The 24,960-nt window shown below is 56.8% G+C and overlaps 2 protein-coding genes across 2 annotated transcripts; one reads left to right on the plus strand and one right to left on the minus strand.

Annotated features, from left to right (window-relative positions):
* Window positions 1-36: 36 nt before the first annotated feature.
* On the minus strand, window positions 37-20,156 carry LOC130605617 (EVI5-like protein). Its single transcript, XM_057421244.1, has 20 exons — window positions 20,114-20,156; window positions 17,955-18,136; window positions 16,510-16,699; window positions 16,208-16,432; window positions 15,092-15,166; window positions 14,886-15,011; window positions 13,076-13,219; window positions 12,909-12,998; window positions 12,075-12,172; window positions 11,932-11,992; window positions 10,609-10,662; window positions 9,190-9,222; window positions 8,236-8,376; window positions 6,498-6,626; window positions 5,973-6,055; window positions 5,741-5,816; window positions 3,124-3,177; window positions 2,098-2,172; window positions 1,551-1,646; window positions 37-204 (listed from the first exon to the last, which is right to left on the minus strand). Exons 2-20 carry the CDS (start codon window positions 18,101-18,103, stop codon window positions 37-39), a joined length of 2,067 nt encoding a protein of 688 aa, XP_057277227.1. The 5' UTR covers window positions 18,104-18,136; window positions 20,114-20,156.
* Window positions 20,157-21,755: 1,599 nt separating this feature from the next.
* LOC130605621 (C-type lectin domain family 17, member A-like) lies at window positions 21,756-24,960 on the plus strand. The gene is made up of 9 exons (XM_057421247.1): window positions 21,756-21,907; window positions 22,150-22,245; window positions 22,337-22,435; window positions 22,572-22,622; window positions 22,733-22,822; window positions 23,130-23,222; window positions 23,302-23,453; window positions 24,189-24,298; window positions 24,773-24,960. The coding sequence occupies exons 1-9, from the start codon at window positions 21,841-21,843 to the stop codon at window positions 24,903-24,905; spliced, it is 891 nt and encodes a 296-aa protein (XP_057277230.1). The 5' UTR covers window positions 21,756-21,840; the 3' UTR covers window positions 24,906-24,960.

A 24,960-nucleotide genomic window follows, 5' to 3' on the forward strand; every position in this document is an offset into this window, starting at 1 on the left:
CTCTATGGGGCTGGAGCCCCACCCCCTCTCTGGGGCTCAGGGTGCGGGGGGCGCCCCCTCGTGGTCGCTGTCGCTGCTGCCCCCCAAGTGCCCCAGGGCCCGGAGGGGGAAGGGGGGGGGCTCCTCATCGGAAGAGCCCGAGGAGTCCAGGGGGGGGCCCAGCCCCACGGCACCGAACGGCAGCGACCCCCGGAGCATCCGGATCTAGGGGAGAAATGGGGGGGAGGGGAGGGGGGGATGGGGGGGATGGGGGGGATGAGGAGGGGATGGGGGGGGAATGAAGGGGGGATGAGGGGGGGATAAGGGGGGAGGATGAGGGGGGGGATGGGGGGTAAGGGGGGATAAGGGGGGGATGGGGGGATGGGGGGGATGAGGGGGGATGGGGGGGAATGGGGGGGATGGGGGGGATAAGGGGGGGATAAGGGGTGGATGGGGGGGATGGGGGGGATGAGGGGCGAATAAGGGGGGGATAAGAGGGGGGATGGGGGGATGGGGGGATAAGGGGGGATGGGGGGGATGGGGGGTGAGGGGGGATAAGGGGGGGATGAGGGGGGATAAGGCAGGGGTGGAGGGGGGATGGGGGGGATGAGGGGGGATGGGGGATGATAAGGGGGAGATGGGGGGATGAGGGGGGAGGAGCAGGGGGGGATGGGGGGGTGAGGGGGGAGATGAGGGGGTGCATGGGGGGATGGGGGGATTTGGGGGATAAGGGGGGGGATGAGGGGAAGGATGGGGGGGATGGGGGGGATGGGGGGGTGAGGGGGGGTGAGGGGGGAGGGGGGGAGTGGGGGGATGAGGGGGGACGGGGGATAAGGGGAGAGATGAGGGGGGCATGGGGGGGATGAGGGGGGGATGAAGGGGGGGATAAGGGGGGATACGGGGCAGCAGAGAAGTGGCAGGGAGGAGAGGTGCTGTCACCCATGGGTGCTTATTATGGGTCCCATTGACACCCATGGGTGCTGGTCCTGGGTCCCATTGACACCCATGGGTGCTGGTTATGGGTCCCATTGACACCCATGGGTGGTGGTTCCGGGTCCCATTGACAACCACGGATGCTGGTTCCGGGTCCCATTGACACCCGTGGGTGCTGGTTCCTGGTCCCACTGTCACCCATGGGTGCTGGTCCCGGGTCCCATTGACACCCATGGGGGCTGGTTCCGGGTCCCATTGACACCCATGGGTGCTGGTCCCGGGTCCCATTGACACCCATGGGTGGTGGTTCCAGGTCCCATTGACACCCATGGGTGCTGGTTCCGGGTCCCATTGACACCCATGGGTGCTGGTCCTGGGTCCCATTGACACCCATGGGTGCTGGTTCCGGGTCCCATTGACACCCATGGGTGCTGGTCCCGGGTCCCATTGACACCCATGGGTGGTGGTTCCAGGTCCCATTGACACCCATGGGTGCTGGTTCCGGGTCCCACTGACACCCATGGGTGCTGGTTCCGGGTCCCATTGACACCCATGGGTGCTGGTTCCGGGTCCCATTGACACCCATGGGTGCTGGTTCCTGGTCCCACTGACACCCATGGGTGCTGGGGGGGCCTCACCTCGGCCTTGAGCTCCCGGATGTGCTCCTGCAGGTGCCGGATGCTCTGAGCCGCTTCCGAGCGCTTGAGCTGCCCCTGGAGCAGCCGCTGCTCCTGCTGGGAACCAGAGCACCCATGGGTGCACCCCCAGAGACAGCGCCCACACATCCCATGTCCCATATCCCACACCCCATACCCCATATCCCATATCCCTTACCCCATATCCCACACCCCATATCCCATATCCCATACCCCATATCCCACACCCCATACCCCATATCCCATACCCCACACCCCCCATACCCCACCCCCCATACCCCACACCCCCCATACCCCATATCCCATATCCCATACCCCATATCCCATATCCCATACCCCATATCCCATACCCCATATCCCACACCCCATATCCCATACCCCATACCCCATATCCCATACCCCATATCCCATACCCCATACCCCATACCCCATATCCCATACCCCATATCCCATACCCCATACCCCACACCCCACACCACCCCATCCCATTCCCACACCCCACACCCCACACCCCATCCCATTCCCACACCTGCAGTTCCAGCTCCCTCACTCGTTGCCGCAGCTCCTCCATTGCCGCCGCGTTGCTCCCCTCGTGCAGCCCCTGCTGCAGGCTCTGAGGCCCCCAACGGCACCCAATAGTACCCCGGGGTCACCCAATGGCACCCCAATGTCACCCAATGGCACCCAATAGTACCCCAGGGTCACCCAATGGCACCCAATGGCATCCCAGGGTCACCCTATGGCACCCAATGGCACCACAGTGTCACCCAATGGCACCCAATGGCATCCCAGGGTCACCCTATGGCATCCAATGGCATCCCAGTGTCACCCAATGGCACCCAATAGCACCCCAGGGTCACCCAACGGCACCCAATGGCACCCAATGGCACCCAATAGTACCCCAGGGTCACCCAATGGCATCCCAGGGTCACCCAACGGCACCCGATAGTACCCCAGTGTCACCCAATGGCACCCAATGGCACCCAATAGTACCCCAGTGTCACCCAATGGCACCCAATAGCACCCCAGTGTCACCCAATGGCACACAATGGCACCCAATAGTACCCCAGTGTCACCCAATGGCACCCAATAGTACCCCAGGGTCACCCAATGGTACCCAATGGCATCCCAGTGTCACCCAATGGCACCCAATAGTACCCCAATGTCACCCAACGGCATCCAATGGCACCCCAGTGTCACCCAATGGCACCCAATAGTACCCCAGGGTCACCCAATGGCACCCAATAGTATCCCAGGGTCACCCAATGGCAACCAATGGCATCCCAGGGTCACCCAATGGCACACAATGGCACCCAATAGTACCCCAGTGTCACCCAATGGCACCCAATAGTACCCCAGTGTCACCCAATGGTACCCAATGGCATCCCAGTGTCACCCAATGGCACCCAATAGTACCCCAATGTCACCCAACGGCATCCAATGGCACCCCAGTGTCACCCAATGGCACCCAATAGTACCCCAGGGTCACCCAATGGCACCCAATGGCATCCCAGGGTCACCCAACGGCACCCGATAGTACCCCAGTGTCACCCACCTGGCTCTGCAGCTCCTGGTGCCGGTGCTGAACCTCCAGTGGCTGCAGAGCACCCTATGGGACGCAGCGTCAGCACCCATGGACCCAGCACCCACGGACCCAGCACCCATGGACCCAGAGCCCCTGTTCAGCACCCATGGACCCAGCACCCATGGACCCAGCACCCATGGACCCACAGCCCCAGTTCAGCACCCATGGACCCAGCACCCATGGACCCAGAGCCCCTGTTCAGCACCCATGGACCCAGCACCCATGGACCCAGAGCCCCAGTTCAGCACCCATGGACTCAGCACCCATGGACCCAGAGCCCCTGTTCAGCACCCATGGACCCAGCACCCATGGACCCAGCACCCATTGCCCAGAGTTGAGCACCCATGGACCCAGCATTGAGCACCCATGGACCCAGAGCCCCAGTTCAGCACCCACGGACCCAGCACCCATAGGCCCAGCACCCATGGACCCAGAGCCCTCAGTTTAGCACCCACGGACCCAGCACCCCTGCACCCAGCACCCCTGCACCTAGCTCTCATGCACCCAGCGCCTATGGACCCAGCACTCACCACCCAGAGCCCCCAGTTGAGCACCCACAGACACAGAACCCATGGACCCAGCATTGAGCACCCATGGACCCAGCACCCATGGACCCACAGCCCCCAACTAAGCACCCACAGACCCAGCACCCATGGACGCAGAGCCCCGTTCATCACCCATGGACCCAGCACCCATGGACTCAGAGCCCCCTTTCATCACCCATGGACCCAGCACCCACTGCCCCGAGTTGAGCACCCATGGACCCAGCATTGAGCACCCATGGACCCAGCACCCATGGACCCAGAGCCCTCAGTTTAGCACCCAGGGACCCAGCACCCCTGCACCCAGCACCCCAGTGAGGCTCTACCTGGCTCTCGAGGTGCAGCACCCGCTGCCGCAGCTCCCGCAGCTCCACCTGCGCCTCCTGCAGCGCGTTGGGTTCCTGCAGCACCCACAGCACCCATCAGAGCCCAGAGCACCCACTGGCACCCATCAGCACCCCCAGCACCCACTGGCACCCATCAGTATCCACAGCACCCACTGGCACCCATCAGGGCTCATAGCACCCATGGGCACACGCAGCACCCATTGGCACCCATCAGTACCCGCAGCACCCATTGGCACCCATCAGTGCCCATAGCACCCATTGGCACCCGCAGCACCCATTGGCACCCATCAGTACCCGCAGCACCCATTGGCACCCATCAGTGCCCATAGCACCCACTGGCACCCACAGCAGCCGTCAGAACTCACAGCAGCCATCAGCACCTATAGCACCCATTGGGACCCATCAGTGCCCATAGCACCCACTGGCACCCATCAGCACCCATCAGAACCCACAGCACCAATTGGCACCCATCAGAACCCATAGTACCCACTGGCACCCATCAGTACCCATAGCATCCATAGCACCCATTAGCACCTGTCAGCACCCACAGCATCCATTAGCACCCATAGCACCCATTGGCACCCATCAGCACCCACAGCACAACTGGCACCCATCAGCACCCATAGCACCCATTGGCACCCCCCATTAGCACCCATTGGTACTCATTGCCACACATAGCACCCATAGCACCCATGGGCACCCGTAACACCCATGGGCACCCATCAGCACCCATTGGCACCCACAGCACCCATGAGCATCCACAGCACCCATCAGCACCCACAGAATCCATTGGCACCCATTAGCACCCATTGGCACCCATCAGCACCAACAGCACCCATCAGCACCCGTAACACCCATGGGCACTTATCAGCACTCATAGCACCCATTGGCACCCATAGCACACATTGGCACCTATTGGCATCCATCAGCACCCATAGAACCCATTGACACCCATAGCACGCATTGGCACCTATTGGCACCCATCAGCACCCATAGAACCCATTGACACCCCCCATTATCACCCATTGGCACCCATCAGCATCAACAGCACCAATTGGCACCCATAGCATGCATTGGCACCTATTGGAACCCATCAGCACCCATAGAATCCATTGGCACCCATCAGCACCCATAGAATCCATTGGCAGCCATTAGCACCCATTGGTACCCATTGTCACCCATCAGCACCAGTAGCACCCATCAACACCCATAACACCCATGGGCACCTATCAGCACCCATAGCACCCATTAGCACCCACAGCATGCATTGGCACCCGTCAGCACCCATAGAACCCATTGGCACCCCCCATTAGCACCCACTGGCATTCATTGCCACACATAGCACCCATAGCACCCACCAGTACCCATAACACCCATGGGCACCCATGGGCACCCATAGGCACCCACAGCACCCATAGCACCCATCGGCACCCACAGCATCCATTAGCACCCATTGGCACCCACAGCACCCATGCACATCCACAGCACCCATTGCACCCATCAGCACCCATAGCACTCATTGGCACCCATCAGCACCCATAGAATCCATTGGCACCCACTGGCACCCATTACCACACATAGCACCCATTGGCACCCACCAGCACCCATAGCACCCATAGGCACCAATAACACCCATTGTCACCCATTGGCACCCATCGCACCCACTGGCACCCCCATGCTGCTATCCCTGAGCTCCACCTGCGGCTGCAGCTCCGAGAGGGACCCGAGGGCCTTGGCCTCACGCAGCGCCCGCAGCTCCTGCAGCTCCTCCTGCAGCTCCTCCTGCAGCTCCTCTTGCAGCTCCTCCTGCAGCTCCTCTTGCAGCTCCTCCTGCAGCTCCTCTTGCAGCTCCTCCTGCAGCTCCTCTTGCAGCTCCTCCTGCAGCTCCTCTTGCAGCTCCTCCTGCAGCTCCTCTTGCAGCTCCTCCTGCAGCTCCTCCTGCTCCAGGTGCTCCTGGAGCTGCCCCTGGAGCTGATCCTGGAGCTCCTCCTGTAGCCGCACTGAACTGCTCTGCTGCGGGGACAGAGGGGACATCGATGGGACATCAATGGGGACATCAATGGGACAGCATGGGGACATCAATGGGGACATCAATGGGACATCAATGGGGACATCAATGGGACAGCATGGGGACATCAATGGGGACATCAATGGGACATCGATGGGACATCAATGGGGACATCAATGGGACAGCATGGGGACATCAATGGGACAGCATGGGGACATCAATGGGACATCATGGGGACATCAATGGGGACATCAATGGGGACATCAATGGGGACAGCATGGGGTCACCATGGGACACCAATGGGACACCATGGGGACAGCGCTGCAGACTGCCCAGGATGGGGTCACTGCGCGCAGGAGCACTGGGTGCCACAGGGCACCCTTGCCACCCCCCCCCCCCCCCAAGGGCCACCCATGGGTCCCTGCCAGGGCACCCAGGTCCCAGCACCTGCTCCATGTGGAGGACCCGGTCCTGCATCTCCTTGAGGGCTCCTCGGGTCTGGCTCTCCCGGAGCCGCGACTGCTCCAGCTCCGCCTCGAGCTGCGTCACGAAGGCCTCGCTCAGCCGCGGGTTCCCCTGGGATAGAACAGGGATAGAGCAGGGATAGAACGGAGATAGAAGAGGGATAGAACAGGGATAGAACAGGGAGACAGCAGGGATAGAACAGGGATAGAAGAGGGATAGAACGGGGATAGGACGGGGACAGAACGGGGGTAGAACGGGGATAGAACGGGGATAGAACAGGGAGACAGCAGGGATGGAAGAGGGATAGAACGGGGATAGAAGAGTGATAGAATGGGGATAGAAGAGGGATAGAACGGAGATAGAATGGGGATAGAATGGGGATAGAACGGGGATAGAACGGGGATACAGCAGGGATAGAAGAGGGATAGAACGGGGATAGAAGAGGGATAGAACGGGGATAGAACGGGGATAGAATGGGGATAGAACGGGGATAGAACGGGGGTAGAACGGGGATAGAACGGGGACAGAACGGGGATAGAACAGTGATAGAACAGGGAGACAGCAGGGATAGAACAGGGATAGAACGGGGATAGAAGAGGGGTAGAACGGGGATAGAAGAGGGATAGAACGGAGATAGAACGGGGATAGAATGGGGATAGAAGGGGGATAGAATGGGGATAGAACGTGGATAGAATGGGGATAGAAGGGGGATAGAATGGGGATAGAACGGGGATAGAATGGGGATAGAAGGGGGATAGAATGGGGATAGAACGGGGATAGAATGGGGATAGAACGGGGATAGAATGGGGATAGAAGGGGGATAGAATGGGGATAGAACGGGGATAGAATGGGGATAGAACGGGGATAGAATGGGGATAGAAGGGAGATAGAATGGGGATAGAACGGGGGTAGAACGGGGGTAGAACGGGGATAGAATGGGGATAGAATGGGGGTAGAACGGGGGTAGAACGGGGATAGAAGAGGGATAGAAAGGGGATAGAACAGGGGTAGAACGGGGGTAGAAGAGGGATAGAACAGGGAGACAGCAGGGATAGAACAGGGATAGAAGAGAGACACAACAACAGGGACACAAAAGGGATAGAACAGGGATAGAGCAGGGACACAGCAAAAACAGAACAGGGACACAAGAGGAACCCAACAGGAACCCACCAAGAACCCAACAGGAACCCAAAAGGGACCCAGCAGGGACCCAACAAGAACCCAACAGGAACCCAACAGGAACCCAACAGGGACCCAACAGGAACCCAACAGGGACCCAACAGGAACCCAACAGGGACCCAACAGGAACCCAGCAGGGACCCAACAAGAACCCAACAGGAACCCAACAGGAACCCAACAGGGACTCAACAGGAACCCAACAGGGACCCAACAGGGACCCAACAGGGACCCAACAGGAACCCAACAGGGACCCAACAGGAACCCACCAGGGACCCACCAGGGACCCACCAGGAACCCACCAGGAACCCAACAAGAACCCAACAGGAACCCAACAGGGACCCAATGGGAACCCAACAGGAACCCAACGGGAACCCAACAGGAACTCAACAGGAACCCAACACGAACCCAACACGAACCCAACAGGGACCCACCAGGAACCCAACAGGAACCCAACAAGAACCCAACAGGAACCCAACAGGGACCCAATGGGAACCCAACACGAACCCAAGGCCTCCCCAGCACAAGGGGGCGCTGTCCACACCTGCTGGTGCTGCAGCTGCTGGATGGTGCTCTGGGCGCGCTGCAGGCTCTCGGTGGCGCTGCTGCAGCGCTGCCGCACCACAGCCAGCTCCCGCTTGATGATGTAATTCTCCTCTGCCTCCTGCGCCCGCGTCACCTGACCCTGCCAGAGATAAGGGGGGCAATGGGGTGATGGGGACAATGGGGGTAATGGGGGTAATGGGGGTAATGAGGCAATGGGGTAAAGGGGGCAATAGGGGTAAAGGGAGTAATGGGGTAAAGGGGGTAATGGGGGCAATGGGGGTAATGAGGCAATGGGGGTAATGGGGGCAATGAGGGTAATGGGGGCAATGGGGGCAATAGGGGTAACGGGGGCAATGGGTGCAACGGGGGTAAAGGGGGCAATAGGGGTAATGGGGGCAATGAGGGTAATGGGGGTAAAGGTGGCAATGAGGGTAATGGGGGCAATAGGGGTAAAGGTGGCAATGGGGGTAATGGGGGCAATAGGGGTAAAGGGGGCAATGGGGGTAATGGGGGCAATGAGGGTAATGGGGGTAACAGAGGTAACGTGGGTAATATCAATGGGGGTAATTGGGGTAACGGGGGCAATGGGGAAAACGGGAGCAATGGGGGGAACGGGGGCAATGGGGGCCAATGGGCACAAGGGGAACAAAGGGAACAATGGGGACAAGGGGGTGAAGGAGGCACCAAGGCTGAGGAGCGAGGCCAATGTCACGCCCTATAGAAGGAGCCACCAGCCCCATGGGGACCTTCGGGACCACTCTCCCCCCATCCCCTCCCACTGAAACCCAACCCCATTCCCACTCCTCCCCCAGCCGGGAAGAGCCGCGGGAGCCTCCGGAAAAAGCAGAAGGGCCGCAATTCCCCAAAGCAGGAACAAGGCAGCCAAAAAAGGGGGAGGAAAAGGCATCGACCAAGCAGGAAAAGCAGGAAAATCCCTCCTTGGGGATAGTACCTGGATGAGGCGGTCGGCGAGAGCCGCGCTCTCCTGCGGCACGGCCGGGAAAAGAAGGAAAAGAGGGAAAAGAGAAGGAATGAGACGGAAGCAGCGAGAGAAGCCGTAAAGTGGAGGCGCCCGCGGCATTCCCAGCCCTTTCCTGGGGTATTCCAGGGATTTTTTTTGGGGTGTGTGTTTCCCATGGGATTCCTGCTCTTTTCCCTCCTGTTCTATCCCGATGCCGAGCGTTTCCCACCTCCCCATTGACGATTCCACATGGAGCGGCCATGGAGCGGGCGGGAGGAGCGGCTTTCAGCACCTGGACAGCGCTGGGAGGGGGGGCGAGGAGGGAAGAGGGCAGCTGGAGGCGATGGGGGGGCACCCATGGGTGCTCCGGGGGGGGGGGGTGGGGGGGTGTGAGTGTTCTAAGAGGGTTTGAGGTGGTTTTGGGTGGTTTGGGGGTGTTTTGGGGGTGTTTTATGGCGTTTTGGGGGTGTTATAAGGGTGTTATAGGGGTGTTTTGGGGTGGTTTATGGTGTTTTGGGGGTGTTATAAGGGTGTTACAGGGGTGGTTTGGGGTGGTCTATGGTGTTTGGGGGTTGTTATAGGGGTGTTTTGGGGTGTTTTATGGTGTTTTGGGGTGTTATAAGGGTGTTATAGGGGTGTTTTAGGGGTGTTTTGGGGTGTTAGTTTTTTTTTAGGGGTGTTTTATGGTGTTTTGGGGGTGTTATAGGGGTGGTTTAAGGGTGTTTTATGGTGTTTTGGGGGTGTTATAAGGGTGCTATAGCGGTGTTTTAGGGGTGGTTTGGGGTGTTTTATGGTGTTTTGGGGGTGTTATAGGGGTGTTTTAGGGCTGCTATAGGAGTGTTTTATGGTGTTTTGGGGGTGTTATGGGGTGTTTTGGGGTGTTCTATGGTGTTTTGGGGTGTTTTATGTTGTTTTGGGGGTGTTACAGGGGTTGTTTGGGGCTGTTATAGGGGCATTTTAGGGGTGTTTTGGGGAGTTCTATGGTGTTTTGGGGGTGTGTTGCATGCTTTAGGGGTGTTATAGGTGTGTTTTAGGTGTGTTTTGGGGGTGTGTTGTTTCAGGGTATTTTGGGGTGCTTTAGGGTGCTTTGGGGTGTTTTAGGGTATTTTGGGGTGGTCTAGGGGTGGTTTGGGGGTGGTTTGGAGTGTTTTGTTGCTGTTTTGGGGTGGTTTAGAGTGTTTTGAGGTGCTTTAGGGGTGTTTTAGAATGTTCTGGGTGTTTTAGGGGAATTTTGGGGTGGTTTTGGTTGTTTTAGGAGTGGTTTGGGGTGGTTTAGGGGTGTTTTGGGGTGGTTGTGTTTTAGGGGTGGTTTGGGGTGGTTTTAGGGTGTTTTGTGGGTGTTTTGAGGGTGTTTTGGTTTACTTTAGGGTTTTTTGGGGGTGTTTTTGGGGTGCTGCCCATGATCCTCACCTTCTCCAGGGTCTCGATGCGCTGCTTCAGGAGCCGGTTCTCCGTGCGCAGGCGCTGCGGGGAGGGGGGGACACAAAGCGGGGAGATGAGGCCATGGGAGAGGGTTCCATGGATGGGTTCCTTGGCTCTGGAATGGGCTCCATGGATGGGTTCCATGGGATGGGTTCCATGGATGGGCTCCATGGATGGGTTCCAGGGATGGGTTCCATGGCTGTGGGATGGGTTCCATGGGATGGGTTCCATGGATGGGTTCCTTGGCTCTGGAATGGGTTCCATGGATGGGCTCCATGGGATGGGTTCCATGGATGGGTTCCATGGCTGTGGGATGGGTTACATGGAGGGGCTCCATGCCTCTGGGATGGGTTCCAGGGATGGGTTCCATGGGATGGGTTCCATGGGATGGGTTCCATGGATGGGTTCCATGGCTCTGGGATGGGTTCCAGGGATGGGTTCCATGGATGGGTTCCATGGCTCTGGGATGGGCTCCATGGGATGGGTTCCATGGCTCTGGAATGGGTTCCATGGTTGGGTTTCATGGCTCTGGAATGGGTTCCATGGATGGGTTCCATGGCCCTGGGATGGGCTCGATGGCCCTGGGATGGGTTCCATGGGATGGTTTGCTTGGCTCTGGAATGGGCTCCATGGCTCTGGGATGGGCTCTATGGAGCGTATTCCATGGCTCTGGGATGGACTTCATGGGATGGGCTCCATGGTTCTGGGATGGGTTACACTGGATGGGTTCCTTGGCTGTAGGATGGGTTCCATGGTTCTGGGATGGGTTCTATGGCTCTGGAATGGGCTCCATGGCTCTGGGATGGGTTCTATGGAATGTATTCCATGGCTCTGGGATGGACTTCATGGGATGGGCTCCATGGTTCTGGGATGGGTTACACTGGATGGGTTCCATGGCTCTGGAATGGGCTCCATGGGATAGGGTGCTTGGCTCTGGAATGGGTTCCATGGCTCTGGAATGGGTTCATTGGGATGGGTTCCATGGCTCTGGAATGGGTTCATTGGGATGGGTTCCATGGCTCTGGAATGGGTTCATTGGGATGGGTTCCATGGCTCTGGAATGGGTTCATTGGGATGGGTTCCATGGCTCTGGAATGGGTTCCATGGCCCTGGGATGGGCTCCATGGCTCTGGGATGGGCTCCATAGCCCTGGGATGGGCTCCATGGCTCTGGGATGGGTTCCATGGCCCTGGGATGGGTTCCATGGCCCTGGGATGGGTTCCATGGCCCTGGGATGGGCTCCATGGCTCTGGAATGGGCTCCATTGACGGGTTCCACAGCTCTGGAATGGGCTCCATGGCTGTCCCTCACCTTGATCTCGATCTGCTCCTCCATCTCCTTGTTCTTGATGCTGGCGTATTCCTTCTCCAGCCTGTTTGGGATACAGGGATGGGACCAGACCCCATTGCCCCGTGCCCCACATCTCCCGCAGGACCTCAATTCCATGGCCTCACCTCTTCATCTTCTTGGCGTTGTATTTGACCTGGAATGCCCTAAGGATGAGCTTATCCGGACAACTGTCGAACTGGTGCGGGATCACCTTCTGGAAGTACTGCAGATGCAGGGAACAGCCATGGATCATGGACCCATAGCAGGAAACTCGCCCCAAACCCATCCCAAATGGGCCCCAAACCTAATCCCATTGGACAAACCCATCCCAAATATGCCCCCAAACCAAATCCCATTGGACAAACCCATCCCAAATGGGCCCCAAACCAAATCCCATTGGACAAAACCATCCCAAATGGGCCCCCAACCAAATCCCATTGGACAAAACCATCCCAAATGGGCCCCCAACCAAATCCCATTGGACAAAACCATCCCAAATGGGCCCCCAACCAAATCCCATTGGACAAACCCATCCCAAATGGGCCCCCAACCAAATCCCATTGGACAAACCCATCCCAAATGGGCCCCAAACCAAATCCCATTGGAAAACCCATCCCAAATGGGCCCTAAGCCAAATCCCATTGGACAAACCCATCCCAAATGGGCCCCCAACCAAATCCCATTGGACGAACCCATCCCAAATGGGCCCCAAAGCAAATCCCATTGGAAAACCCATCCCAAATGGGCCCTAAGCCAAATCCCATTGGACAAACCCATCCCAAATGTGCCCCCAACCAAATCCCATTGGACGAACCCATCCCAAATGGGTCCCAAAGCAAATCCCATTGGAAAACCCATCCCGAATGTGCCCCCAAACCAAATCCCATTGGAAAACCCATCGCATTTGGGATGTGTTGATCCATTTGGGATGAACGCATCCCAAAGGACCCAGCACGGACCTGGGACATTCCCTCCATGTCCAACTGGACCAGCTCGGCTTGGTTGAACTGCAGCAGCGCCATTCCCACACGGAAGACGATCTCCAGCCCCTATGGGAAGGCTCCATGGGGATCCCGGAGGAGAGCACAGCCCCGATCCGTGGGGATGGGATTCCCTCGGGAATTACCTCGTCCATGAAGATGTCGAAGACGCGCGTTGCCACGGGCAAAGGGAAGGTGGTGAGGAAGAGGGTGAGGAACCAGGAGGAAGCGTACATGGAAGTGAGGAAGCTCTGGGAGCGGAAGTGGGTGTTCAGCTCCGGCAGCTGCTCCTGGATGGAGGAAAACCGGGAATGGGGGATGGAGGAAAACTGGGAATGGGGGTGGAGGAAACTGGGAATGGGGGTGGAGGAAAACTGGGAATGGGGGTGGAGGAAACTGGGAATGGGGGTGGAGGAAAAAGGGAATGGGGGATGGAGGAAACTGGGAATGGGGGATGGAGGAATACTGGGAATAGGGGTGGAGGAAACTGGGAATGGGGGTGGAGGAAACTGGGAATGGAGATGGAGTAAACTGGGAATGGGGGTGGAGGAAAAAGGGAAAGGGGGGTGGAGGAAAACCGGGAATGGGGGATGGAGGAAACTGGGAATGGGGGATGGAGGAATACTGGGAATGGGGGTGGAGGAAACTGGGAATGGGGGTGGAGGAAACTGGGAATGGGGGTGGAGGAAAACTGGGAATGGGGGTGGAGGAAACTGGGAATGGGGGTGGAGGAAACTGGGAATGGGGGGTGGAGAAAACTGGGAATGTGGGTGGAGGAAACTGGGAATGGGGGATGGAGGAAACTGGGAATGGGGGATGGAGGAAACTGGGAATGGGGGATGGAGGAAACTGGGAATGGGGGATGGAGGTAAATCAGGATGGGGCATGAAGGAATACCGGCAATGGGGGATGGAGGAATAGTGGGAACGGGTGATGGAGAAAACTGGGAATGGGGGATGGAGAAATACCGGGAATGGGGGATGGTTCCCAGGGTCAATCCTGGTTCCTGAGGCTTGGACAGCTCCAGGAGGGTTTGTGGATGGGCCTTGGTGATGAGACCACCATGAGTACCCCTACTGTGGTCCCCATGGTGCCCATAGGCCCATGGATGATCCATGGAGCATCTCATGGGGCTCTCATGGATACCCCCAAGGTGTCCTTTGGGTCCCATTGGTGCCCCCCTTTAGGAGTCATGGATGCTCCTGAGAGCATCCATGGATGGGCCTTGGGGCATCTCATGGATGGTCCCTTTGGGTATCTCATGGAAGGTCCCCATGGTGCCCATAGGCTCATAGATGGTCCATGGAGCATCCCATGGATGGTCCCTTTGGATGTCTCATGTATGGTCCCAATGGTCTCATGTATGGACCCCATGGTCCCCATAGGCTCACAGATGGTCCATGAAGCATCTCATGGATGGTCCCCGTGGAGCATCTCATAGATGGTCCCAATGGTCTCATAGATGGTCCCCATGGTGTCCATAGGCTCATAGATGGTTCCAATGGTCTCATGGATGGCCCCATGGTGCCCATAGGCTCATAGATGGTCCATGGAGCATCTCATGGATGGCCCCTTTGGGTATCTCATGCATGGTCCATGAAGCATCTCATGGATGGTCCCCATGGAGCATCTCATAGATGGTCCCGATGGTCTCATGGATGGTCCCCATGGTGCCCATAGGCTCACAGATGGTCCATGAAGCATCTCACGGATGGTCCCCATGGAGCATCTCATAGATGGTCCCAATGGCCTCATGTAGGGTCCCCATGGTGCCCATAGGCTCATAGATGGTCCATGGAGCATCTCATAGATGGCCCCTTTGGGTATCTCATGCATGGTCCATGGAGCACCTCATGGATGGCCCCTTTGGGTATCTCATGCATGGTCCATGGAGCACCTCATGGATGGTCCCCAAGGCCTCTCCCCCCTTGGCTGCCCCATGGCGCTGGTGCCCACCTGCAGCAGGGACTCGAACTGGAAGATGCAGAGCCCCAGCTCGGCCATGCTGGGCTTGAAGAGCTCCCGGAGCCGGTATTCCTGCATCAGCCTCACGAACACGCAGAAGGCCTCTTCCTCAGGCATCTGCAGATCCAACAGGACACAAATCCCACCGGATCCGGTGCTGGAGGAGCGGGAAGGGAGCCTCGGAACCCACCACAAACCTGCATGAGCAGCAGTCCCACGATGAAGGCGCTGCCCTGGCAGTAGCCGACCTCGCGGTCCACCAGGGAATAGGCCTGGGAAGAAGGAAAAGCATTGGATGCTCTGGTCCAGAGGGGCATGGGAATGGAGTCACATCCACCTGGGGACACCCTCAGGGCTTGGGGGCTCCATTGATGCGGATGAGGGCATCCCGATGACACCAGGTTGGCTGGGAATCCCAGGCCTTGGAAGTGCTTGGATAAAGGTTGGATCTGATGAGCTTGAAGCTCTTTCCCAACCTGGTTCATTCCAGGATTCCCTAATTCCTGATCTCCCCTATCAATGGGGGTGTGAGCAGGGCCCTGGCCTCCACATTCCCTGTGGCAGGAAGCCTTAATCCTCAATGGAAAGCCCATTTCCATGCTGGAAAAGAGCTTTGGTTGTGGTTGACATCACCTCCTGTTGGGATGAGATCCCCAAAGCCCCAATTGCCTCCTTAATCCAGAGGGAAACCCAATGGGAAAACGATTGAGTGTTGGTTCCTTAATCCAGAGGGAAACTCAACAGGAAAACGATTGAATGGTGCTTCCTTAATCCAAAGGGAAACTCAATGGGAAAATGATTGAGTGTTGGTTCCTTAATCCAAAGGGAAACCCAATGGGAAAACTATTGAGTGTTGGTTCCTTAATCCAAAGGGAAACCCAACGGGAAAATGATTGAGTGTTGGTTCCTTAATCCAAAGGGAAACCCAACAGGAAAATGACTGAGTGGTGCTTCCTTAATCCAAAGGAAAACCCAACGGGAAAACTATTGAGTGTTGGTTCCTTAATCCAATGGGAAACCCAATAGGAAGACGATTGAGTGTTGCTTCCTTAATCCAATGGGAAACCCAACGGGAAAACTACTGAGTGTTGGTTCCTTAATCCAATGGGAAACCCAATGGGAAAACGATTGAGTGTTGCTTCCTTAATCCAGAGGGAAACCCAATGGGAAAACGATCGTTCCTTAATCCAGCAAAGAGGAAAACGAAGCTTTAGGAACGAGCTCCTTGGGGCCGGAAGCGCCGGCTCCAGATGCGGGTCCCACCAGACCCCATGGCAGAGAAGGAGCACCAAAGGCAGGGAGCTGGCCGCTACCTTCATGACGTTGAAGAGCACTTCCTGGCCCAGGCTGTCCTGGCCCTTGAAGAACTCGTGCTCCGGGTAGGTGCGGGCGATATCGCGGCGGATGAGCTTCTCGCACGGCGAGGACATCTTGAGCAGCTCCGAGTACTGCTTCTTGACGGGCATCTCGGTGGCGCTGCACAGGAGCTGCCACACGATGGCTCGGAAGTGATGGGGAATCCCTTTACGGATGAGCTCCTGCGGGAGAGACGGCGTGAGCATCCCCGCGGGACGCGGTGGCGGCGGCACCGGCATCGGCGCCGGCGCTTCCCGACCTTCAGCAGCTTCTCCTTCTTCCTCCGCCACTCGTCCCACTCGTTGACGACGCGGCCCCACAGGATCCACGTGTCCTCTTCCAGGTGGCTGAGGTTGGAGGAGGCCGAGGAGCTGGAGACCAGCGAGGAGCCGCTGTTCCGACGGGAGCCGTTCATGGAGCGCAGGGATTTGGAGTCGGCTTCCAGGAGCCTGCGGGAGGCGGGGATAGGGCCGAAGAGGCTCCGAAGGGCACCAAAGAAGGGCCGCAAAATGACCCCAAAGAAGAGGAGAGTCCAGCAAAAATTATCCCAGAAATGGAGGGATTCCCAAAAATAACCCAAAGAAGAGGAGACTCCAGCAAAATTATCCCAGAAATGGAGGAATTTCCACAAAATGACGCAAAGAAGAGGAGGTTCCATCAAAAGCTATCCCAGAAATGGAGGAATTCCCAAAAATAACCCAAAGAAGAGGAGATTCCAGCAAAATATCCCCAAAATGGAGGAATTCCCAAAAAACGACCCAAAGAAGAGGAGATTCCATCAAAACCATCCCAGAAATGGAAGTATACCCCAAAATAACCCAAAGGAGAGGAGATTCCATCCAAATTATCCCAGAAATGGAGGAATTCCCACAAAATGACCCAAAGAAGAGGAGGTTCCATCAAAACCATTCCAGAAAAAGAGGAATTCTCAAAAATAACCCAAAGAAGAGGAGGTTCCATCCAAAAATTATCCCAGAAAAGGAGGAATTCCCAAAAATAACCCAAAGAAGAGGAGATTCCATCAAAACCATCCCAGAAACAGAGGAATTCCCCCCAAAAATAACCCAAAGCAGAGGAGATTCCAGCAAAATATCCCCAAAATGGAGGAATTCCCAAAAAACGACCCAAAGAAGAGGAGATTCCATCAAAACCATCACAGAAACAGAGGAATTCCCCCCAAAAATAACCCAAAGAAGAGGAGATTCCATCAAAATTATCCCAGAAAAGGAGGAATTCCCCAAAAATTAACCCAAAGAAGAGGAGATTCCAGCAAAACTATCCCCAAAACTGCGATATTCCCACAAAACAGCCTCAAGGAGAAGATTCCCCCAATCCCATCCCAGAAAAGGAGGTATTCCCACAGAAGAAGCGATCCCATCAACCCCATCCCACAAAACATCCCAAAGGAGGACAAAGGGGCTCCTCCAAACCTCCTTTTCCCATAGGAGCAGCTGGGATCCCAGCCCCGGAATGGGACCATTCCTTATTGATTCCTTTCCAAACAGCCACCTCCTTCCCAAGATCCCCTTTTCCCATCGGGAAGAGCTGCTTCCATAGAGGAAAACCACCTTGGAGATGCTTCCCATTGGGGATGCTTGAGGAAGCAGCTCCGGGAATTCCATCCCCATCGGGTTTGGGACATCGGGGATGGGAAACGCTTGGGAAAAGAGTGGGAATGGGGAGGGAATTCCATTGGGAACTCACCGGTTCTGCTCCTCCAGCTTTGCCAACAGCTCCAGCTCATCGGGACTGAGGTTTTCCGAGTCGGAAGTGGGAGAACAAGCGGGAGCCGAGTGGATGGAGGAGAGGCCCTCATGGGAAGAGGAATCGGGGCTGACGGCCGGCGATGCCATCGTGGAATTCCAGCTGGGATCTTGGGATCTCACCTGGAAAAGCAAGGCCAATGTGAAGGGCATCCCCATCCCCGCACCAAGTTGTCCTCATCCCGCTGTTTTCATGGATCCGAACCGAGGTGGGAGCATCCCTCGGTGGGCAGCCCGTGGAAAAGCATGGAATGCCCTAAAAAAATTCCCTAAAATCCCCTCAAATTTGTTATTTTATGCCCAGTTTTCCCATCCTGTGTTGGCCCCGATCAAAACAGCCGAAAAGCAGGAATGAAGCCCGAAATTCCCTCGTTTTGGGAAGGAATGGGTGGGATGAGAGGGGGAATCCCTATGGATTCACAACCCATTTTGGGAGTTTCCCATGGAAAAACGCCTCTCCGAGGAGGGAATCCCAGTTTGGGATTGGAGGAATGGGATGGGAAATAGTCGGTTTGGGAATGCTGGATAAAGAGGGATTCCAGAGGTGGCTCCAGAGGGATGAGGTATTCCCACAAAACATTCCCAAACCAGGAGCTATGTCCCCAAAAGGAGGAAGAATTCCCATTGGATGACCATGGAATGGCCAAAATGAGGTGGCCAAAGGGTGATGCTGCTCCCTGCCCAAATCCAGGTGGGAATGGGATAAGGGGAAGCCAAAGGAAGCTGTGGGGTTTGCAATCCCATGGGATTTACAGCATGGAGATAGGGAGATGGCGGCCGCCATTCCTTGAGGATTCCCAAGAGCTCATCCCAAGGGGATGGGGAAGAGAATTTGGAGGGATCATTCAAGGTGCAGAGGGGTCAAATGGTGGGAATGGGGCTGGGAATGCCACTGTCAGGTAGGGAAATAGGCCAAGTGGAGAGCAGGGATTGGTGTTCCCAAAGGGAATTCCTGGAAGCGGGAATTCCCCCCCCCCAATCACTCCCAAACCAGTAAATCCCCCCCCGCAGTTTTGCCAAAAAAACCCATTTTTAACATGGAAAAGGAGCCGGAAGAGGGAAAACCCCACGGATGAAACCACCGGCATTCCAGAGGGTGGGAAAAGCAGGAAAAGGGCTTGGAAATGAGGTTAAACATCAGGAATTCTGCTCTGACGGGGCCAAATGAGGGGGAATTTGATGCCCAAATCCCACCCCTTCCATCCCCAAATGTGGATTTCCAGGTGGAAACATCCCAAAATGATGCGCAGAACGGGATGTTTGTCCAAAATGGGCTGAAATGAGCCCAAAATTCTGGTGTTTTTTGGGATTTTCCATGCAAATCGGGGGAGGGGGGGGGTGTGGGTGCCTCCATCCATGCCGCAGGTATCAAAGGCTCCCAAAGCAGCAGGAAAAGGGGAAAAACATCCCAAAAGGAGCAGGGATTTTGGGGGGGGGGGAACCGGGATTCGCTGCCGAATCCCAACAGAGCCAAAATCCCGGGATTTCAACCCAAAAGGAGGCAGCAGGAAGCACACAAAGGCACCGCTCCGGGGCTGTGCCTGGATGGAGCCATCATGGGGGGGGCGAGGGGGGGGTAGTACCCAACCTTTGCCCCATAGATGTGGGGAAGGGGGTGCTTGGCTCTGCTTGGGGGGGGGGGGGGGCACCCCCCCTTTTTGGTGCTTTTTAACCAAAACCTTATGATTTAAAGGGAAAAAGCAACCAAGAGGGGGGGGGGAACACCCCCCGATGTTCCCCTCTATGGGCCCCCCCCATAGAGCCCCACAATGGAAGCACACCCCTTAGCCCTAAAAGGGGGGGTCCCCCATTTAATCTATAGCCATGGGCGGGGGGGGGAGACCCCTCCAAGCTGCCTCATAGATGGGGGGGGGTTATCCCAATGCCCCCCCCCATAGGAGGTACCCCTAATATCCCCCCGCCTATAGATGGGGGGGTATTTACCCTATAGCCCCCCCCCCCCCATTCATAGCGGGGATATGGGGGGGGCTTTACCCCCATACCCCCTCTCCCTATAGCCATGGGGGGGGGGTCACCCCACATCGCCCCCCCCCCATAGGGTACAATGGAAGGGCCCCCCCCCCCCGCAGCCCCTCCTACCTGTGATGCGTTGCCATGGCAACCGCCCGCTGCATCCGAGGGCGCCGGGAAGCCAATAGGAGCGGCGTTCATCGCTGCGTCTGTTCCCGCCTTCCTGGGCCGGATTTGCCGCTCTGATTGGCTATCGTGGGATGATTGGCGGGTTCATCCACCAATGGGGTGTTGAGTAGCTGTAAGGGTACCCACGCAGGGTGGGTACCAAGGTGGGGGGGTTACCTGGGATGGGGTCCCTGACCCATAGGGATATCCATAGGGATAAGGTGCCCTGGTGCCCCATAGGGTGGGATATGGGGCCATGGTGCCCTATAGGGTGGGATATTGGGGTGATGAGGGGCATGTCCCTCATTCCCATAGGGATCCGGGTGTGGGGGTCCCCAGTTCCCTAGGGATGGGCTTAACAGGGACCCCAGCCCCATAGAAATGGGTCCCTTGTTCCTGATGGGTTCAGGTCTTGGGGGGAATGGGGGTCCCTGGGGGGGGGGGGGGGGTGTAGGGACACTGGAGCCCCCATTCCACAGGGATAAGGGTGTTGGGAAGCATTGTGGATCCCCCCAATGGGCTATGGGGATATAAGATCCCTATGGATGGGCATGAGGGGCATTGGGGGTGCATTTTACAGCCCTTTCTTCACTTTAATTCCGATTTTCCATTGTTTCAACTTAAAAAAGCACCATTTCCACACCCCCACCCCCCCCCCCCCCCCCCCCATCACCAGGGCAACCAGAACCCAAAATCACAGGGTTTTGACCCAAAAGGGCACCAGAAACCACGAGCTGAGCCTTGACTTCCCCTAAATCTGGGATGCGAAAGGGGAAATGGGAGCGAAGGGGGGAAGCTGAATGGGAACGTCCGGATGTGCCGGCTGGGAATGGGCCAAAATGGGGCGATTTTGGAGCTGCTGTTGGGGTTGGAATTTGGGGTTTTCCATAGGGATCCAACGTGTGGCACAAACCCATTCCCAAGCAAGGTATGACGGCAACACCGGGCTGCGATGGCACCGAGTGATGGAGGGTTGGGAATGGATCCGGAGGGACCTGGAGAGGTGGGAATCTCAATGGGGATCAATAAGGACCAAGGGCATGGTCCTTGTGCATGGGTTGGGATGATCCCAAGGGAGACACGGACTGGAGGGACCTTCCCCATGGCCTGGAGCCATAGGGCAAGGGGTGATGGGAAGTTCAGCCTGGAGATGATGGGATGGGATGAACGGAGAAGGATTGGATGAAGCATCCCAGGCTGGATGGGGCTTGGAGTGGCCTCTTCCAATGGGAAGTGTCCGTTCCAGGCTGGAGCTGGAGGATCCCAAGCTCCTTCCCAACCCAACCCGTTCCATGATTCCATGGATCAGAGCCTACAGCACTGGAGGCTTTCCACAATGGGAGCTTTCTCCTGGTCCGAAGGCAAAAACGATCCCAAAACCACCAAAAACTTCCCCAAAACCCCCCTAAATTTTGGAGAACATCATTTTGGGGATGAAACCTCCAAAAAGGGCCCTTCTCCACCTTGGTTTTTGGGGCAAAAAAAGTGTGATTTTGGATCAACGGTGAAGAGGGAAGGGGTGGTGCCATCAGGAGCCCCAAAGGTCCTGAGTGAGCAGATTTGGTCCCGTCCCTGTGCTCGGAAAGGTCAGGATTGTGCAAGCCGCTTCCTTCCCTTCCTTGGGATGCGCTGGCTCCTCCTCCCCGCCCCATAGAAAGGGGCCAGGATCCAACGGGAACGGCTCCGAGATGCAGCCGGGAGACGCCTTGGAGGAGCTGGAGCTGGGGGAGCAGGAGCAGGAAGCCCCTAAAGGAGGTACCGGGAAGAGGGAATGGGTTTGGGCTTCCCGAGATGGGGAAGTGGAGGCTTTGGGCTCCTTAAGGAGGAGGTGATGGAGGAGGATGGACACCATTGGGTCCTGGGGTAGGGAGAGGGGGATGGAGCCCCTCAAGGGGTAGTTTGGGGGTGATTTCTCTCTTCGAGCTCTTCCTTAGGAGAGCGTCCATTGGGGAACGCTCTTTGGGATCGCCTCATCCCGGGAATATCCATCCCTCCAGCCTTGCTTCCTGATCGAGCCATTGCTTTGCTCTCCGTGCTCCTGGCCCTCTCCTTTGTGCTCCTCATGGCTCTGAGCATCGTGAACTTCCGGAGAGGTGAGGCCGAGCCCCGTTTTGGGTCAAAACGCCGCGAAATAGAGCAAAACGTGGCCATGGAGATCTCCAAGTGGGATTCTCTCTCCTTTAGTATCCATGGCATGGGAAGCATTGGAAGAGGCTCGGATGCGGGATGAGAGCAGCCACACAGCGGCATGGCTCAACCTCTCGCAGGTCCAGCACGCTCTCGGTATGAGATCGCCTCCCAAAGGATCCGCACCCTCGGTATCCACATGGATGCAGCGCTTCCCAGTGGGAATGAAACCCTCCGGAGCTGCTTCCCATCAGGTCCTGTTGTGAGGATCCTTCTCTTGTGTCCATTGCAGACAAGCAGCTCTCCAAGGAGGCCAAGGCCGTTCGCATCCAACTCCTCAATGGTATTCCAAGGGAAAGGCAATGAGGCGGGGGGTGGGATTCCTTTGGGATCCCAAATACTGGGAGCAAGGAGCATCCAAACGGGATCAAAGGGGGTTTTCCCTCTTCCCAGTGTCTCAGGAGGTGGAGAAGATGCAGGGGAGGATGGCGCAGTGTGAAGCGGGATGCGGGAAGGAGCTCTTGGGTCGCCTCCAAGACCTGGGTGAGAGCTTGGTTTTGATGGAAAACCCTTAAATTTAGCCTTTCCCCTCCCCCATTTTCCAACCCTCTGGAATGCGGGGTGGGGAAGATGCTGGGAATGCAGGAAGCCAGCCCGTGTGAGTTTGGGATCATGGGATATTGAAGGGAAAGAAGCCTGGAGAAACGAAGCGAAAACACGGAACCAAAGGGGTTTTTTAGTGCCGGAATTGAAGAACTGGTGGGAATGGGGATGGGAAAAGGGGATGAAAACGGAGGTTTTGGGTGTTTCCAGCTCCCAAGATCCCTTTAATCCCTTTAACCCATTCCAGAGGCAAGGAATGCGCTGGAGCCGGTGCTGCAGGAGCTGGAGGAGGTGAAGCGGGAGCTCTCCGTGGTGCTGGAGGAGACGCGCGGCCTCTCGAGTGAGGCCCGAACCGCCCCCCCCCGTTATTCCCTATGGATTTTCCTATCGCTTCCATGCTTCCACCCCGCTTCCTGCAGGAATCCTGTGCCCCACGTGTCCCCCCGGGTGGCTGCAGTTCGCCAGGACCTGCTACTTCTTCTCCAGCACCACCAAATCCTGGTTGGAAGCCAAGGAATTCTGTGGGGACCTCAATGGGCACTTGGCCACCGTCAGCTCCGAGCAGGAGAATGTGAGTGGAGAGGGCAGGAATCCCTTGGGAAGGGCAGAAATCCCTTGGGAAGGGCAGGAATCCCTTGGGAAGAGCAGGAATCCCTTGGGAAGGGCAGGAATCCATTGTGAAGGGCAGGAATCTCTTGGGAAGGGCAGGAATCCCTTGGAATGGGCAGGAACCCCCTGGAATGGGCAGGAATCCATTGGGAAGGGCAGAAATCCCTTGGAATGGGCAGGGATCCCTTGGAAAGGGCAGGAATCCCTTGGGAAGGGCAAGAATCCGTTGGGAAGGGCAGAAATCCCTTGGAATGGGCAGGAATCCCTTGGGAAGGGCAGGAATCCATTGGGAAGGGCAGGAATCCCTTGGGAAGGGCAGGAATCCATTGGGAAGGGCAGGAATCCCTTTGAAAGGGCAGAAATGCCTTGGAATGGGCAGGAACCCATTGGAATTGGCAGGAATCCCCTGGAATGGGCAGGAACCCATTGAAATGGGCAGAAATCCATTAGAATGGGCAGGAATCCACTGGGAAGGGCAGAAATCCCTTGGAATGGGCAGGAATCCCTTGGAATGGGCAGAAATCCCTTGGAATGGGCAGAAATCCCTTGGAATGGGCAGGAATCCCTTGGAATGGGCAGAAATCCCTTGGAATGGGCAGAAATCCCTTGGAATGGGCAGGAATCCCTTGGAATGGGCAGAAATCCCTTGGAATGGGCAGGAATCCCTTGGAAATCCCTTTTCCCACCCCGTTGGCAGAAATTCCTGGCAAATCACGTCATGGAGAACCGGATCTTCTGGCTGGGGCTGACGGATTCCTCCAGGGAAGGCCATTGGCAATGGGAGGACGGGAGCTCCCTCTCCGTCTCGTACGGTTTGAGTCCCATCTTGGGGGAAATCCCCCCCCAAAAAGCAGCTTTTTCCCCTTTTTCGCCCTTTTTAGACCCAAATCCAGGCTCTTCCTCCTCCACCCGTTCCGTTTTTGGACTTCCAGAGCACAGGAATGAGCTTTGGGCAGCGAAAGAGGCCAAAAGGGGGCATAGAAGGGGCTGTTTGGTTCCCCCAGCCAAGGGGTTATTCCGCATGGATCTCCTCATTCTTGGGATGCTGGGAGCAAGCCCAGCCTTTTCCCACCTTAAACAGCAGGAAAATGGGAAAAGGATGGGAATTGCATCCCCCAAAGCACCAAAATGGTGTTTAATGGAATGGGGGAAGGTTCTTTTTGGGGGGGTGTTATCCTTGTGCTTCCATCCCAAATCCCAACCCCAAAATGCTCCCAAATGGTGAGTTTTCCACCCAAACTAATGTTGTCCCCCCCCTCCGCTTTCCCATCCCATTCCCAGCTTCTGGAATAGCGGCGAGCCCAACAATGTGGGGGAGCACGGGGAGGATTGTGCCACCATCTTCTCCAATGGGCGCTGGAATGATGTGTCCTGCTCCAACAAGGAAGCTTGGATCTGCGAGCGCTCTTGTTGATGCCCCCCCTTCCAAAAGGATCCAAATGGGGGGGGGGAACCAGGAAAAACATGGA

Source organism: Pezoporus wallicus, unplaced genomic scaffold (genome assembly GCF_028554395.1).
Source record: "Pezoporus wallicus isolate ANWC-B61680 ecotype Strahan unplaced genomic scaffold, APGP_CSIRO_Pwel_v1 contig_10168, whole genome shotgun sequence".
Taxonomy (NCBI): domain Eukaryota; kingdom Metazoa; phylum Chordata; class Aves; order Psittaciformes; family Psittacidae; genus Pezoporus; species Pezoporus wallicus.

What these genes read in the sequence shown, in the direction of transcription:
- LOC130605621 (XM_057421247.1), top strand. Translation starts at nt 21,841, where the DNA reads ATGCAGCCGGGAGACGCCTTGGAGGAGCTGGAGCTGGGGGAGCAGGAG. An exon ending in CATCGTGAACTTCCGGAGAG is followed by an intron (nt 22,246 to 22,336) that starts GTGAGGCCGAGC and finishes TCTCTCCTTTAG; the next exon opens with TATCCATGGCATGGGAAGCA. An exon ending in GGAGACGCGCGGCCTCTCGA is followed by an intron (nt 23,223 to 23,301) that starts GTGAGGCCCGAA and finishes CGCTTCCTGCAG; the next exon opens with GAATCCTGTGCCCCACGTGT.
- LOC130605617 (XM_057421244.1), bottom strand. Translation starts at nt 18,103, where the DNA reads ATGGCATCGCCGGCCGTCAGCCCCGATTCCTCTTCCCATGAGGGCCTC. An exon ending in AGAAGGAGAAGCTGCTGAAG is followed by an intron (nt 16,433 to 16,509) that starts GTCGGGAAGCGC and finishes TCTCTCCCGCAG; the next exon opens with GAGCTCATCCGTAAAGGGAT. An exon ending in TGAGGGAGCTGGAACTGCAG is followed by an intron (nt 1,647 to 2,097) that starts GTGTGGGAATGG and finishes TCTGGTTCCCAG; the next exon opens with CAGGAGCAGCGGCTGCTCCA.